Source organism: Arachis ipaensis, chromosome B04 (genome assembly GCF_000816755.2).
Source record: "Arachis ipaensis cultivar K30076 chromosome B04, Araip1.1, whole genome shotgun sequence".
Lineage (NCBI taxonomy): Eukaryota > Viridiplantae > Streptophyta > Magnoliopsida > Fabales > Fabaceae > Arachis > Arachis ipaensis.
Window position 1 is genome coordinate 129,372,692 of NC_029788.2, and position 17,665 is coordinate 129,390,356.

General features: G+C 35.1%; 5 protein-coding genes across 8 annotated transcripts; 4 read left to right on the forward strand and 1 right to left on the reverse strand.

Annotated features, from left to right (window-relative positions):
• Positions 3,866-5,579, forward strand: LOC107637351 (receptor-like protein kinase THESEUS 1). Of its 2 annotated transcripts, none has more exons than XM_021122075.1 (3): positions 3,866-3,973; positions 4,259-4,939; positions 5,026-5,579. In XM_021122075.1, exons 2-3 carry the CDS (start codon positions 4,306-4,308, stop codon positions 5,439-5,441), a joined length of 1,050 nt encoding a protein of 349 aa, XP_020977734.1. In that variant the 5' UTR covers positions 3,866-3,973; positions 4,259-4,305; the 3' UTR covers positions 5,442-5,579. The 2 variants fall into 2 exon arrangements, with proteins under 2 accessions (XP_020977734.1, XP_020977733.1); XM_021122074.1 differs by having other exon boundaries at positions 3,867-3,953.
• Positions 6,437-7,435, forward strand: LOC107637352 (receptor-like protein kinase FERONIA). The gene has a single exon (XM_021122645.1). It carries the CDS (start codon positions 6,437-6,439, stop codon positions 7,433-7,435), a length of 999 nt encoding a protein of 332 aa, XP_020978304.1.
• Positions 11,136-12,280, forward strand: LOC107637353 (receptor-like protein kinase ANXUR2). The gene is made up of 2 exons (XM_021122646.1): positions 11,136-11,679; positions 11,766-12,280. Exons 1-2 carry the CDS (start codon positions 11,136-11,138, stop codon positions 12,179-12,181), a joined length of 960 nt encoding a protein of 319 aa, XP_020978305.1. The 3' UTR covers positions 12,182-12,280.
• LOC107638152 (receptor-like protein kinase ANXUR2) lies at positions 12,493-14,772 on the forward strand. 2 transcript variants are annotated; one of them, XM_016341320.2, is made up of 3 exons: positions 12,493-12,600; positions 13,078-13,152; positions 13,306-14,772. In XM_016341320.2, the coding sequence occupies exon 3, from the start codon at positions 13,323-13,325 to the stop codon at positions 14,379-14,381; it is 1,059 nt and encodes a 352-aa protein (XP_016196806.1). In that variant the 5' UTR covers positions 12,493-12,600; positions 13,078-13,152; positions 13,306-13,322; the 3' UTR covers positions 14,382-14,772. The 2 variants fall into 2 exon arrangements, with proteins under 2 accessions (XP_016196806.1, XP_016196807.1); XM_016341321.2 differs by having other exon boundaries at positions 13,078-13,127.
• On the reverse strand, positions 14,879-17,124 carry LOC107635452 (F-box/kelch-repeat protein At3g06240-like). Of its 2 annotated transcripts, none has more exons than XM_021122073.1 (2): positions 16,637-17,124; positions 14,879-15,506 (listed from the first exon to the last, which is right to left on the reverse strand). In XM_021122073.1, exons 1-2 carry the CDS (start codon positions 17,033-17,035, stop codon positions 15,393-15,395), a joined length of 513 nt encoding a protein of 170 aa, XP_020977732.1. In that variant the 5' UTR covers positions 17,036-17,124; the 3' UTR covers positions 14,879-15,392. The 2 variants fall into 2 exon arrangements, with proteins under 2 accessions (XP_020977732.1, XP_016194414.1); XM_016338928.2 differs by having other exon boundaries at positions 15,761-17,124.

Consider the following 17,665-nt stretch of genomic DNA (forward strand, 5'->3'; position numbering starts at 1 on the left):
TTTGCTTGCAACTGGTAGAGAGTAGTGAGACTATTGTCTTCTTTAGCAACAATGAGAGCCCCTTTGGTAATCTTGCATTTTTCACTACCAAAGGAAGTGCAATACCCTTCTTGATCCAATGCCTTCATTGAAATGAGATTGAACCGCATATCTAGTGCATGCCTAACATTCTTCAACTGCAACTTGCATCTCATGTTAGTTTCAAGCCACATATCACCCATACCAATGATATCACACACTCCTTTATCTCCCAATTTAATTTTGCCAAAATTTCCAGCAGTATAGGAAGTGAAAAATTCACGTTTCGGAGTGACATGACATGAGGCACCAGAGTCCATAATCCAAGTGGAATCATCACAGACAAGATTCACATAATTTTCATCATATGTGATAAGAACATCTTCATAAACAATAGCAGCAGTTTCTTTATCACTATCTTTACCTTTGTCTTCATTTCTTCCCCTTGATTGTTCTCTTTTCAAGAACCTACAATACCTCTTGATATGCCCCGGCTTGCCACAATGGTGACAAATGAACTCCTTTCTTGGCTTGTACTTTCCTCTTGACTTGCTTCGACTCTCTGACTTGTCAGAATTGTGAGGTTTTCTACTTTGACTTCTCCCCCGTGACTCTGAAACAAGTGCTTCTGACTGGGAGGAGGCATTAGTCAAACCTCGCTCTCTTCTTCTGGCTTCTTCATTCAACATGCTCTCTTTAACCATTGCTAACGTCAACTTTCCTTTTGGAGCTGAGTTAGTCAGTGTCACAACTAGAACTTCCCAACTATCAGGCAAAGAGTTCAACAACAACAAGGCTTGCAACTCATCATTCAAAGTGATTTCATTATTTGTCAGTTGGTTCACCGTCTCTTGAAAAATACTCAAGTGCTCCGGCATTGATTTACCTTCAACATACTTCATATTGACAAGCTTCCTAATCAAGAATGCTTTGTTTTGCACATTCTTCCTCTCATATAACTCCTTCAATTTCTTCCACATCTTCTCAGCATTCGTTTCGGTGTCAACATGTGGATACACACTAAGATCAAGCCATTGTCTAATCAAAGCAACTGCCTTCCGATTCAGCTTCTTCCATTCAGCATCGGATTTAGTACCTTTGGATTTATCTCCCTCCATAGGATCATACAAGTCCTTACTATACAGCATATCTTCCATGAGGGTCTTCCAAATTGAATAATTTTGGGAATTCAGTTTGACCATATTTGATCCATGAGTATTTTCCTCCATTTAATCAGCACAGAGATAAACAACCTAAGCTCTGGATATCACTTTGTTGGGAAAATCTCAACACAGGTTCAAAAACAATAACCTGTTTAACAGCGGAAGCACCAGAAATAATTTTCCCACAACCTGTGCAATTAAATAGGCAACACCAAAGATACTCCAAGCAGCAAATATAATGGCAGAAATTAAATAATCAAACACCTGAATTTTAACGTGGGAAAACCCCCAAAAGAGGGACAAAAAACCCACGGGACCTAGTCCAGAAAAAACTTCCACTATCAAAATAATGGGTACACAAACAGTCTTCTTAGTGACACTAGGGCATCTCAACAATCAACAAAATACATCACCAAAACTGGTGGAATCAACATAAACCCTCCACAAAGTGGGTATCTCAAATCAGGCAAAAGAGAAGGCAATACAACAAATAAGTTATATCCTAATGTTCATCTCTACACTAAGAATAACATACTAAAATTTCATAAGAAATAGAGCAAGTTTACCAAGTCAATATGATCAAAGTTGGCTTGCCCTTTTCTCCCAAATTTTTCCTTCTCCAACGCCGAAACCCTTGCTGTTCTTTTCCTTTCATTCAAATGAATGAAGCCTTCAAAAAAATCTCTCTCTCCCTTCCTCCGTGGCTTAAAGCCACTTTTATTTATTTATTTATTTATTTATTATTTTTTTTGTTTTAATGTGTGGGCCCCACTTGAGGTTGGGGACCCACCAACATTTATGTATAATTACATGGTAAAAAATTTCTTCTTTCACCTCTCACAGAAGAACACCCTTCTTTGATATTTCAGGATTTAAGAAAAACGTTTTCGACATCCATTTTGTTTTGTTTGAAAGAACAATAAACACGAAATGTAAATATACAGAGGTAAAAGAAAAATTATGGCAAGTATTAAACTATCTTTTTAATTATTTTCTAATTTTTAAGAGATTTAAATCTTAAATATATCTTTATTTTTGAAAATACCAAACTGAAAAAGAAAAATCAAAATTTTCTTTATTTAGAAAGAAATTAAGAATATAATAAGGGTTAATTGTCAAATTATTTCCTAGAAGATCTTCTTTAAATTTATCTCTAAAAGATTTTTTTAATCAAATTGGACCTTCAAAAATTACGAATTAATCATATTTGTCCTCCGATCACCCCATTAATAATTTTCTTCAAAGATTGATGTTGTAAAACGTTAATTGATCTACCACTGAAGCAATATACCTATTAAGAAGGATGATGGAGAGGTATCGTAGTAATAAAAGGGATCTACATATGGTGTTTATTGATTTGGAAAAAGCGTATGATAGGGTACCAAGGGAGGTCTTATGGAAGGTTTTAGAAAAAAAGAGAGTAAGGATCGCATATATTCGGGCAATTAAAGACATGTACGATGGGGTCACAACTAGTGTGAAGACTCAAGGTGGTGTGACAGAGGAATTCCCTATTGGTATAGGATTACACCAGGGATCATCCTTAAGTCCATACCTTTTCACATTAGTCTTAGAAGTACTCACAGAGCATATCCAAGAGCCTGTGCCATGGTGCATGCTTTTTGCCGATGATATCGTCCTTATGGGAGAGTCAAGGGAAGACCTAAATAAGAAGTTGGAGTTATGGAGAGAAGCTCTAAAAGTGTATGGTCTGCGCATAAGCCATAGCAAAATGGAATATATGGAATTTAAGTTCAGTCTGAGAAGGGAAAACCCCAATATAGAGGTGAAGATTGGAGAAAACATCCTACGAAAAATTAAAAGTTTTAAGTATCTTGGGTGCATCATACAGGATAATGGAGAGATTGAACAGGATATAAATCATAGGATCCAAGCAGGTTGGTCAAAATGGCGGAGTGCATCTGGTTTTATATGCGACAAAAAAGTGCCTTTAAAACTTAAAGGTAAATTCTATCGCACCGCTATAAGACCGGCTATACTGTATGGTACGGAGTGTTGGGCGGCTAAAGGGGGCACGAACATAAGCTGAGTGTGGCAGAGATGAAGATGTTGAGATGGATGAGTGGTCATACGCGATTGGATAAAATAAGGAATGAAGATATAAGGGAGAGAGTTGGAGTAGCACCCATTGTGGAAAAGATGGTTGAATCGCGTCTCAGGTGGTTTGGACATGTGAGAAGAAGACCGATAGAACATCCAGGGTGGATGAGATGGAAGATGGACAAAGGGCGAAAGGCAGAGGAAGACCTAAGAAGACCATCCATGAGGTGGTCAAACGAGATCTACATGTAAACGGTCTATCTGTTGACATGATACATGACAGAGCACAATGGTGTCGTTTGATTCATGTAGCCGACCCCACTTAGTGGGACAAGACTTTGTTGTTGTTGTATAAAAATCTTATTCCCAATATGATCTAGGAATAAAATGGATAGATTTTCGTAAACATATTTAGTCAACATCCAATTGAATATGTTATATATCAAGTAAGCAATTACTTAACATTTCACATATAAAAAATGCCTTATCTTTCAGAGACTAATTTAATTATTAAGTATTAATCCAATACAGTAAAAGAGGTGAGGATTTTAAGCAAAAAAATCAATATCATTTAAATATTTTTATTCTTGTGGTCAAAGTTATAGACTTAGTAAACGCCTAGATCTGAAAGATAACACCGGCCATGGTAAATTTATCCGCAGCAATCAAGGTAGGAGCTGTATGAAGCTTTATTTCTGCCACCACCTTCAGGTTCTTTTCCATTTTCACAAGTTATTTGTTCATTGAATGAAGTTCATTTATGTTGAATCTTTTTAACCATTAATCAATTCTGAGCCTAAAAAGAAGTTCCTTCATCCCCTTTCTCTTATGCTTTATTAATGAAGGTAAAAGATAATAATAATGTTCTAGGTACCACTTTAAGGATCATTGATCAATGATTTGATAATACTTTATGTAAAAGATGAATAATAGAACACAGAGCAAGGTGTTTTTGGAATTTCAATGAAACTAAATTCAATTTTATTTCCTTTATGATAATGGCTAACTATATATAGGAAATTCATCTGCATATTCCAAGAGACAGAAAAATTATCTGGGGATAATGCTTGGCAAATATTTGAGCTTCTGCCATTCAGAGGATGCAAGTTCATCTAATAAATGTTATCTAACAGTGATTGAAGAGCTATGCCCTCAATTTTCTCTTGCTGATCTTAGGAAATCAACCAACAACTTCGATGAAAACCAAGTAACTAGAAGATCAGTATTTAACACAGTATACAAAGGTTGTCTCAAACATAATGGTGTGACTGATTATGCAGTGACATTGAAGAGGTTGAAAAGTAAATCTGACCAATGGAAGTTCAGGAAGGAAATTGAGTTCCACTGCCAGCTCTCTCATCCTAATTTGGACTCTCTTATAGGATTCTGTGACCACAAAGAAGAGAAGATTCTTGTGTATGAACACATGTCCAATGGCTCTCTCTATGATTGCTTGCGTTCCAAGGATATCGAGCCACTTTCATGGAAGAAAAGGCTAGAAATATGCATTGGAGCAGCTCGTGGGCTACACTACCTTCACACAGGAGCCAAGCGCCCTATCTTTCACTGCGATATCAAACCTCAAAATATTCTTTTGGATAACAACATGGTACCAAAACTCTCACATCTTGGATTTTCCTTACAAGGTCCACTATTAAGGTCAAAGGCAAAGCCTATAAAAGTGGACATGATGATTGGTAATTATCTTAAATCTTTTGTTCTCACAAAGATGTCTTCAAAATAGTTTAGCACTTGACTAAAACTATTGCTTATTATTTGCTAGGTACACCTGGTTTCATGGCACCTGAGTATGTCCTAACCAAAACCTTCACAGATAAATGTGATGTTTATTCCTTTGGGATAGTTTTAATGGTAGTTTTATCCACTAGCTACAAGCAGAGCTTCTTTGAGAAGATGTACATGATGGCCGACTCAGATTTGTTTTTAGAAGAGCCATTGTATTTAATGACTCCATATGTGGATATACCTAGCTTTTTGGAGAGGATTTCGGTTGATGAGATTATTGATCCAGTGTTATTGGGAAAGACTGCACCAGAATCTTTGGGAGTATTCATAGATATCACAAAAAGATGCTTAAGTAAAGATGCAAACGAAAGACCAGATATGGGTGAAGTACAAGTTGAACTTGAGCAAGCACTAGCACTACAAGAGGAGGCTGATGCATGCTCGGAACCATGATGCTGACTATAATTTATTATGATTGATGGATATTGTAATTTTTCTCTCTTTTTTTTTTTCATGGAGACTCCAGAATAATGTTGTTGCTGTTCTCATTGTCATACACATTCAGCTTTGGAAAGGCTCTAATTACATCCATTTACTGCTTTATTGTGGTAATTCATAACGAAAAATGGTATATTAATGATTACCTTAATCAACAAGGATATTATTTTAGTGATAGATTATATTAAATAGAAGAATTCAGATTCTATTATTCTTAAAAGAAAGTGAGTTTTTTTTCCCCTTAGTAATAGAGACTCTTAGAGAGGACTGGGGAAGATGGATCCTCTTGAAAAATCACACTAATTATTATTATATAAAATAATACTATGTAATTTAGTTTCTTCAGCTTATGGCGCAAAGTCTAGGTAATATAATGTTTCAGCCCCTTTAAAACATTCAGATTGCAAGCATCTAATTTTGCTTCCAATGGCAGCAGCTGCTTCAAAAAATACCTTTTGTCCCCCTAATTTTCTCCGCTTAACTTGCGCGTTGACACTTGTGTTAGGTTAAGCTGGCCTGTTTATGTTTCTTTTAGTTATTTATTTTTGGAATAAACTACTACATATGGTTATTGTCATTTTAATTCTATAACCATGAGGATGAGTGTTTGATAGCAACAGAAAAGACCCTAAAATGTAAATAAAAGAAAGTATGCATCTCCAGGTAAATTCAGAAGGCCGGCGGCCGGCAAATGGATTCCATTTCCATTCCCATGTTCTAAAGTCGTTTTCAGGTACTTCACTACCCTATCTCTAAAGTATTTTGGAAACCTTTCTATATACAAATTAAATTATTATTTGATAAGAATCTGCATATATCATGCTTTTACAAAGCAGAAATTGTTCTATACTAAATTTAGAAAATTTACATGTATGATGTGTCCCAATAGATCATAATAGAAATAATCTTTGAAGTCTCATCTATCTGACAGTGTCGTCTTATATTGGAAAATGTTTCTCAGATGTTTACGCTTTGGTGATTCAAAGAAGGAGAAAAAATACCCAACCGTAATAGAAGAACTATGCCATCATTTTTCATTTGAAGCTCTTAGAAAGTCAACCAACGACTTTGACGAGAAACTTAAAATCGGAGAAGGAGGCTTTGGAAAGGTGTACAAAGGTTGTCTCAAACATAATAATGGCGATGTAACTGATTATTCGATCGCATTGAAGGTGAACAAGTGTCAGAACTCCATTCAAACTCCCCGTGAGTTCAAGACGGAAATTGAGATGCTATGTCAGCTTCGTCACCCTAACATAATATCTCTGATGGGATTCTGCTACCAACAAGAGAATATGATTGTTGTGTACGAGTACATGGCGAATGGATCACTCCATGATTACTTGAGTAATAAGAACAAAGAACCACTGTCATGGAAGAAGAGACTAGAGATCTGCATCGGAGTAGCACGTGCTCTTCACTACCTTCATGCTGGAGCCAAGCGTTGTATCGTTCACTGTGATATAAAACCACAAAACATTCTATTGGATAGGAATATGGTCCCCAAACTCTCAGATTTCGGGTTTTCATTGCAGGGATCGCTCTCTGATAAATGTGATGTTTACTCCTTTGGTATGGTTCTACTACACTTGGTAGGCCATAATGTGTTGCATTACTTAATTCAACATGAAGAACACGCTCTTGAGGAGACAATGGATCCAATTCTGAATGGAAAGGTTGCACCAGATTGTTGGCAAGTATTTGCTAGTGTCATACAGAGTTGCCTGGATTATGAAGCAGACGAGCGACCAACAATGGGCGAAGTAGAGATATTGCTTGAGCATGCTCTCTCATTGCAGCAACAAGCTGATGATATTACAAACATCAATGCTGCTGCTCCCTTTACTTTGTTATCCACTACTCATTTCTCCGATATATTCAGATTTTCAGGTAGTATAAATAATGGTGATCTAACCTCTTACGCTCCAATGGAAGGAGGCTTATGCTAGAGGTTCAGCTGAATTTCATGTGCTTTTTTACAATTCTTGTTTTTCTTTCCTTCTTTGCTGGCTGTTAAACGAGAAATACGTGTGTACAATATGTTATCATTTTAGAACCCACGTAATATTTTACATTCATATTTACAAAAGGTATACACATAAAATATATAATTTGTATCTATATTTATCAAAATTTGTATACATAAATTTACACACATAAAATTTTGAAAATTCTTGATAGCCTAAAGAAGAGGAGTTGAATCTATAATATTCTTTTAAACTTAATTAATTATACCTCAAACCAGAAAATGAAACTTAACTTCTGTTCTATCTGCGAGATGAATTATGTAGGAAAAAATTTTATTTTGTCTCATAAATCGTGTGAAACAAAATCAGAGCAAGGAAGAAGAAGATGACACAGCCATGTATCCTGGTTCAGTTGCTTCATATAATACAATCTACATCCAGTCTCCACCACAACAGCAGTGTAATTTTCATTATCATTTTAAATATTATATACACCAATTTCCTAGAATTCAACATAATCCTATCTAAGACAAATAAATTTCAACCTAAACTTGACTTGGCTAGGCAACTTTTTAAACTCTCAATACACTAAATGCTTATTCAACTTAACAAGAGATACAACTTAGACATCAGAAACAAAACAGAAATATAATCAAAAGAGATCTGAAATAAATCTTGGCGTTTCTCTTTAAGTTTCTCTCTTTACCTTTTCTCTCAATGGTTTTTTCTTAATATCTCATTTGTATACTTTTTATCACTGAATATAAACAAAGAAATATACAACATACAAACAGAATACTCAAAGATAAACCATAAAGGAAATGATGTTTAACAGCTTTGACACTATAAGATGAACTGGATTTAGCACTCTTTGATGAAGCTCTCCATTTTGACAGAATGTTACTTTGATGTAGAAACACTATCCAAAATATTAAACTCTTACAAGAAAGCTCTCAATGAATCTCAAAATTCTGGTTCTCTCTCCATGAGTAAAAATGAAGATTATTTTTCTTTTTGTATGAGCTCTGTTTCTTCAGCTAGGATTTGCTTCACAAGTCAATTCCTTAAATCTTGAACCAGCTGAGATCTTATCTTTTTTTTTTTCAATCAGCTCCAAAATCAGGGATTTAAATTCAGAAATAAGCAATGCAGTGAAGGACGAGCAGCGGCAGCTTCATAGATCTTAGATTTCTCAATTAATTTGCCAAATTCAAATCCTTAATCTTGTATTTTGGCTCCAAAAAATAATTTTGACCATTAATTCATAACAGATTGAAGTAGCCACCATTTTTTTTATATTGCTCGAAACGATGGTGCAGAGAAAAGGAAAAAACATCAAGCAATTAACTTGCATGTAAAATGAAAACAAATTACTTTTAACTTTTAATTTAACTTAGCTTGTTTGTGTTGAATGTTAATATTGATTTGACATAGCCTTCTTAATTAATTTTTCTTTCTTTTTCTTTGGCTCTTGGTAAGAAAAAACTGAACTCTTTTTTGTTTTTTGGTTTTCCATGATATTTTCAATTTGATAGATTAAAGACTAATTTATCACGAATCTGAGTTTCATTTAAGAATTTGTTGCTAACCAATGAATTGTTACGCACAAAAAGCGGGATTCGAAATGAACTTCAGACTAAAGGTAAGGGTTGCTTTCCTTTTGCTTGAATGGCAATGGGTTGGGTTATGAATTCAATTCCATTTGGCAGCTTTGGTCCAAGAAGCTATGGTTCATATGTTTGGTTTTTTTATTGGGCTGATTAATGATATGTGGCCTGTAACACTAAACAACTTCATTAAACCCTATTTAGACTTTTAACTCAATCATCATTCATCAATATATTTGTCATTATCAATTTTTGTTATTATTTACTAAGCTCAACAAATTTAATCAATAATATATATCAATTTGTATCTATATTAAACTATTGACTAAAAATATTAACCAATATAAATTAAAATTGTTGACTGTTAAATTCTTCTCTTTAGTAATTTTTATCTTTGATCTTTATGTATAACTACATGGTGAAAAATTTCTTCTTTAACCTCTCACAGAAGAACACACCTTTTTTAATAGGAAAATACTACTTGTACAACACTAATCAGTCTTTAACAATATTTAATTATTTTTTTATTGAAACATATTCCTATTTTTTAGATACATATCTATAAATAAATTTAATTTAAATATTAAAAACAAAAATTTTCCTAACTTCTCTCCCACTTCATAGTTAGTTATTAGGACTTTGCTTCTTTTACGTAACTTCACATAACAAATATGATTTGTTATTCTTTTTTTACGTAATATTCACACTACATTAGTGAATTTCAAACGAAACAGGAACCCCGTCTCATTTTCATCGGTGAAAGGTATCACCACCTTCCAGCTGAAGCACCTTCTCGTCTTCATTAGTGAAAGGTATCACCACTTTCATATATGTGCTTAATTAATGTTATGAAATATCATGTTCATCATTTTTAATTATATTTAAAAATAAACATGAAAATTTCATTCTTATTTAATTGGAACAAATTTGATTTTATTTGATTTTATCAATAGAATTATTACAAATAAATTATTTTGTACTTAATTAGTGTGAGTAAAGAAGCAAAGAAAAGCTCATGAGTAATAGCTCAAATGGATATATTAATTCCATTCTTCTACTTTCTTCTCTTAATTTCTTTTCCACTTAGTTCCCTAATTTTCGTTTTCTCTCCCAATTCATTCCTCTTTTAATTTATTTCGTTTTCTAATTCACCCATTCCATATATCTTATTTCTCTCTGAAATTATTAAATACCAATTCTGTTTTTCTCTACACCATGAGCAACAAATCAGAGACACAAAACCCTCATATAATTGATAGTGATCAGGAGGATGACTTGATCGTTTTTGCTTATGAAGATGTTTCTGAAGAAATTCAAGCCTGTACACGGAGCCTGTCTGGAAGAATTTTCTCAGATCGAATCTTTTCCGTAAGTATCATGGAAGAGCTCTCTATGTAATATGGAATAAACCAGAAGGATTCAGAGTAGTCGAAAAATCCAGGAACCAGTTTCAATTTTTCTTTGAGAATGACTCTGATGTGACTCGAATTGAGAGAGGTTCACCCTGGTTATTCAAGAGTTTTGTTATTCATGTTCGCAGATGAAAGCAGTCAATAAACATGGAGGATAACCACATCTCTTCTTTTCCTGTATGGGCACAATTTTGGGGATTGCATGAATAATACAAAACACTTGAGGTTGGACGAAAATTGGGTGGCAAACTTGGTCAAATTGAAGATGTTGCTCTATTTGAAGTTAGAGGCAAAGATACACGCATAGTGAAGGCTAAAGTGGAACTGAACGGTGATAAAAGAGTGAGGGATACACTGAAACTGCTTGATCCTAATCAGAAAATGCTGAAAATTGGAGTACGCTATGAATGTATAGGTGTGTTCTGTACTTATTGTGCAAAATTGGGGCATGAATCTAAGAACTGCCAATGTTTTATTGATGATTCTGCCCAAAACAATATCAAGGAAGATAAAGTTAGTGAATGGCTTAAGACAGATCAAGTCGGTAGGCGTCTAACTGAAAAGAGAGCTTCCTTCAATCCTAACTAACCTCGGGATGGTTCTATTCCAGCTCAATCGAAGAAAAAATCTTCACCTGCTTGGCTTTTTGATAGTTTCTCAAAAATGAGTGTACAAGATGATCAGAAAAAACAGAATAATGAAAAAATTGCTGCCAATTCGAGTTCTAGGGAAGAAAATGAGGGTGAATCAGAAAACACAGGTACAGCTACTGATACTAATTCTTCTTCTAATGCTTTATTGGAGATATCATATCCTATAAATAATGTCCAACACAATAACAACGTCATATCCAAGCTTAAAAAGGAGAATAAAAAGCCAAACCTGAAACAACTTGCCAGAAAGTCTGTGATAGGTTTCAAACGGAGGAGTGGAGGTAATGGTACTGAAGAAATTTCAAAAAAAATTTGTCCCAAGAATATCGAGCCACTTTCATGGAAGAAAAGGCTAGAAATATGCATTGGAGCAGCGCGTGGGCTACACTACCTTCACACAGGAGCCAAGCGCCCTATCTTTCACTGTGATATCAAACCTCAAAATATTCTTTTGGATAACAACATGGTACCAAAACTCTCACATCTTGGATTTTCCTTACAAGGTCCACTATTAAGGTCAAAGGCAAAGCCTATAAAAGTGGACATGATGATCGGTAATTATCTTAAATCTTTTGTTCTTACAAAGATGTCTTCAAAATAGTTTAACACTTGACTAAAACTATTGCTTATTATTTGCTAGGTACACCTGGTTTCATGGCACCTGAGTATGTCCTAACCAAAACCTTCACAGATAAATGTGATGTTTATTCCTTTGGGATAGTTTTAATGGTAGTTTTATCCACTAGCTACAAGCAGAGCTTCTTTGAGAAGATGTACATGATGGCCGACTCAGATTTGTTTTTAGAAGAGCCATTGTATTTAATGACTCCATATGTGGATATACCTAGCTTTTTGGAGAGGATTTCGGTTGATGAGATTATTGATCCAGTGTTATTGGGAAAGATTGCACCAGAATGTTTGGGAGTATTCATAGATATCACAAAAAGATGCTTAAGTAAAGATGCAAACGAAAGACCAGATATGGGTGAAGTACAAGTTGAACTTGAGCAAGCACTAGCACTACAAGAGGATGAAGATGCATGCCCGGAACCATGATGCAGATGTCTAGTCTTTTCATGGAGACTACAAAAAAATGATGATGTTTTTGTTCTCATTCTCATACACATTCAGCTTTGGAAAGCCTCTAGTTACATCCATTTGCTGCCTCATTGTTGATATTTCAGGATTTAAGAAAACTTTTTGGATGTTTAAATTTTTATTTGTCTGAATTAGTAAATGTTATGGATAGGTGAGAAAGAATAATAGTTAAGTGATTATTTTTATTTCCACTTGATTATAAAAGGCAAACATACATAGAGGCAAAAGAAAAAAGATCCAACCTTTAAACAAGGTGTTGACTCAGTAAACGCCTAGATATGAAAGAAACACAAACCATGCGTTGGATGAGCCACTGCATTCTTGGACTGCAACAATCAAGGCTGGAGCTATATGAAGCTTCATTTCTTCCATCTCAGGTTCTTTTCCATTTCCACAAGTTATTTATTCATCAACTTAAGTTCATTTATGTTGAATTTTTAACCATTAATCAATTTTAAGCTGAAAAAATAGTTCTTTCATCCCCTCTTCCTTATGCTTTATTAATGAAGGTAAAAGATAATAGTAATGTTCTAGCTAGTAGGTACCACTTTAATGATCAACGATTTGTTAATACTTTATTTGAAAGATGAATAATAGAATACAAAACAAGGTGTTTGTGGAATCTGTAAGGAGGAAGAATTTGATAGAGATAGAATAAGAAATTTCCCAATTATGGGGGCCAATAGAGAGAAGAAAGAATAGAGAGAATCCAAATTAAATTAAGGCCAAAGAGGAAGGAACCAATCACTAAAATCATTCATTACCATTTACATTCTTACTATATCTATTTATAGTAGATTAATTACTAATAAAACTATCCTAATTGGGCTTTGGCAACTTTTTACTCCTTGCAGAACTCAACGAAACTAATGCTTTTGTCTCCAAGTTGATCTTCAGCCTTCAGGTCTTCGTACTTATCCATCTCTAGGGTACTTTGAAACCTTTTCTATATATTCCCTTGTTATTCCATAACTGATTTCACAAAGCAGAATCTATATTAGATTTTAGAAAATTTACATGTGTGTATTGGCCAATAGAACAGAAATAATCATTAGTCTAATCTATCTGTACATGATTGACAGTGTCTCAAATTGTCATAATGGTTCTGAAATGTTTATGCTTTGGTGATTGGAAGAAGGGGAATGCAAGTTGTTCATCTAAGAAACAATATCCAACAGTAATAGAAGAGCTATGCCATCCCTTTTCCTTTCATGATCTTAGAAAGTCAACCAACAACTTTGACCAGAAACTAATAATTGGAGAAAGAGCCCTTACTAAGGTTTATAAAGGTTGTCTCAACCATAATAATAATAATAATGGTGCTGCTGCAACTGATTATACGGTGGCATTGAAGGTGATGACTGTTCCCCTTGAATTCAAGAAGGAAGTCGAGATGCTATGTCAGCTTCATCACCCAAATATAATATCTCTTATAGGCTTCTGCCACCATGGAAAGGAAAAGATTGCTGTGTACGAGTATACAGACAATGGATCACTCCATGATTACTTGAGTAACAAGGACAAAGAACCACTGTCGTGGAAGAAAAGACTAGACATCTGCATCGGAGTAGCACGTGCTCTACACTACCTTCACTCTGGAGTTAAGCGTGCAGTTTTTCATCGTGACATAAATCCAATTAATATTCTTTTGGATAGGAATATGATGCCCAAACTTGCCAATTTTGTGATATCATTGCAGGGAGGGCTCTCTACATTGAAGCCAAAGCAAATCAAAGTAGATAAGATTGTAGGTACATCTGCATTGATGGCTCCGGAGTATGCTATACACGGTATTGTTACTGATAAATGTGATGTTTACTCCTTTGGTTTGGTTCTACTACACATGGTAGGCCATAATGTGTTGAACTACTTAATTCAACATGAAGAGCACATTCTTGAGGAGACACTAGATCCAATTCTGAAAGGAAAGATTGCGCCAGAATGTTGGCAAGTATTCACTAGTGTCATACAAAGTTGCTTGGAGTACGAAGCAGATGAGCGACCAACAATGGGAGAAGTAGAGGTATTGCTTGAGCATGCTCTCTCGTTGCAGCAACAAGCTGATATTATAAGGAATGCTGCTCGCTATACCTTATCATCCACTACCCCTTGTTATTGTCGACAGCGATATAATAATCATGAATCACTACCCAGATAGTGCTGGATCTTTTTTTACTCCAATCATTAGTCTTCAACAGCTTCACTCACCTAATCAATAGTTTTATGGCTACTCTGTTTTCTGTTCTTTATTCTCGCTCTAAAAACACAGTACTTATAGATCTAACATAGGTTTGCACTAAATGAGGCATATCCTGTTGCACTTGATTTGTGGTGATCTATCGATCAATATGTAACATATCAAATAGTTTAAGAAAAGAAAGAATACGAGGAACTTATTGCTAGTACAGGTTATTAACTTTTGCTTTGCAACGTTAACCTGCATTTTGTTTCAACGATCAATGTCCCAGAAATCAAAGCAAACTAAAGCTGTGCTTAGAATAAGTTTAATCAGGTCTTAGTTCAATGAATTATCCACTTTCGTTTGAGAATTCATAATTTATAATTGCAATTGTACAGTGATTTACATTAAAAGTACTGCAATATTAAATAAAACTCGAGAGCATCAGAAATTAAATAAACTAAGAAGTACCTTAATAAAATAAAGTTGAAAGCCATACATATAAATGTAAAATTTACACCACTATAGCAATTATATCAAGATGCTACAAGGTTTCATTACCAGATAGAACAAAAGATAAGGTGAAAATAGAAAATTTAACGTGGTTCAATTAACCTACCATGAAAGAAAGACCTGGGAGCACATGCTCTATGAACAGTGAAGAATTCAGGTGACAAACACAAATATCCCAACTGTAATCCCAACAAACAAAATACTGAAATACTTACTACTAAAGACCAAACTGAATTGCCAAATTAAATCTCATTAAGATGTGTGATATTCTGTGTAGACATGATAACTCAACCAAGGCAACATTGAATAAAGATAAAGCAGATAATATAAGAGATTGCATTTAACTAAAGGAAACTCTATTTACACCTTCAAATGTTCTAGTTTTTCACATTCATATGGAAGGGAAATCATACTTTAAAGCAAAAGCAAAATAAAACAAAATTCTTTAGAAGCTTCTTCCAGCTGAACTTGCCAATCCTACACTTTATTTACAACAGAATCAAGTGTCTCTGATGTCCAGTCATTTGCTCCTAGTTCTCTTTCCTTGTTTGACATCCCCCTTCTGTTTGACATCCTTCTGATTCTGATGGCCTACAGAAAAGATAACCACCGCATTAGACATGAAAAAAGAAATAACTTAAGACCCCTCACCACAAGAATAGGCTTTAGGAAGCAAGACAGTGACAATGCTTCCCTAAGCATTGACAAATTCTAACAATAGCCAAACCCTGCATCTGATTGCAACTTGATGCATAATGCATCTTGCTTGGTATTTTTAATTAATCACAAAGCAAGGAAAACTACGAGGAATAACTAGTGCAATGCATAGGAGAATAGTTACATACCATTTTTCTTCTTCTTGTCCTTTATCCCTATCCTTATCCTTAATGTCACTAGGGAGTGGCACGAGACTCTGTGTATACAGTGTAGCTTGTGCCGTTACGTTTAAAATGTGGGAGATGAAGATAATCAAAATAATCGATTTGGAGGAGCTTTCCTCTGGCATTATATTTGACAAAACTAAAGTTGGTATATGTAGATATTGGGGGAAGATCTAGTGCAACAATGTCACTACCATTGGATAAGCATATAGGCACACACTCTCCACGAGAAATCTGATAGAAAGTCCAAGATGAATGCACTTTGTATTGTTTCATCACCCATATGTTAGTTTTACGGTATTCATATGAATACAAGGCTAGGCACCCTCCTAGTAGGGCGAGACGAGTGGGTTCGAGATAACACATTACTTGTTCAGGCATAGATATGGTTGAGAAACTCTTTTCCTTTAAATCAAATATAAGAATACTGTAATCTTTAACTCCAAGAGTGCAAGACGACCAATGAATGGCGCCATTCAAGAAGAACCCACGCGATTCCCATTTCCCCCCACCCAAGGGTTTGGAGAGTGCAAAATCAAGATTAATCCATGAATTGGTTCTCAAAGACAAGCAATCAAAGTGGTCTTGGCCATTCTTATCCTGAGAACCTACAACAACTAAGTAGTCATCCTGTGAAGCATCGTAACCAAATCCATACAAACACCGATAAACGGAATTACTACGAGAAACAATGTGAGAGTAGGATACTCTTTTGCTGGATCCAGTCACTGGATTCCATACGACCAAAAAATGCGGGGCTCGGTGTAAGAGAACAAAGCCTCTGCAGGAGCACATAACTTCAAAATCATAACGTGTGTTCACCTTGAAAGGGAGAGATACCTCTTTTACAGCAGCATGCTTGTAGCCGTGAAATATTGCGTCAATGTCTACGGAGCAAGCCTTGGAGTAATCGTTTATGAGGAGGCATACATGGGTGGGTGCGGCAGAGAGTCGACGATGCGATTCCGCAAAGTCGGGATCGGAAATGAGAGAGTGCCAAAGCTTCGAAACACACTTGAGGCGAGCGAGATGTATGAGCGGAACCCTCAGTAAGATTCTGTGAATCAGCTCAAGAGGGAGAGTGTCGTCAATGCTCTTGCTCTTGTGATTCTCATTCTGCTGTTGCTTCTTCTTCTTCTTCATGGTTGATTGCTGTTTTGGTTTGTTCCTGTGCTTCTGCTTCTTCTTCTTATTAATGCTTGAAAATTGAAATGAAATGCTGCGCTTTTCGCAATTCATATAGCAATTCACTCAGCCCCGGGATTTGAAATTGCGTTGAAAACGGAGGACGAAGGAAAGGGAAGAGTCAGTTTTGAATTGGCTACTGAAAAAACAACGCTTATTTTTTGAGAAAAAAACCCTAAACAATCTTTTTTTTTGCTCTTATTTTTTAAGAATTAATCTTTAGGGTAAAAAACCCAAATAAGCCAAGGAGAGCTCCAAATTACCCAAATCAGCCAAACCAAATCAGCCAAACCAAAAATCCATACCTGAATCCACCAGGACGAATTATTATATAATTCGAATCAATAAGATTCGAATTATACTCTCATGTAATTCGAAGTGATATAATTCGAATTATCTCCATGCAACAAATTAACGTAATTCGAATTGATATGATTCGAATTATATGGATGCAAAAAATCATGTAATTCGAAACAATACGTTTCGAATTAAACTTACCTATTTCGAATTTAGTTAATTCGAATTACTAGGAGAAGTTTACTTTAGAGAGGTTCGAATCTAGTTGATTCGAATTAGGTGAAAATTGATTTGCATAGTAATTCGAATCAAGTTGATTCGAATTACAAGGGTTTCGGCTATAAAAAGGAGTTCGAACCAAGTTCATTCGAATCAGTTTCTCTTTCT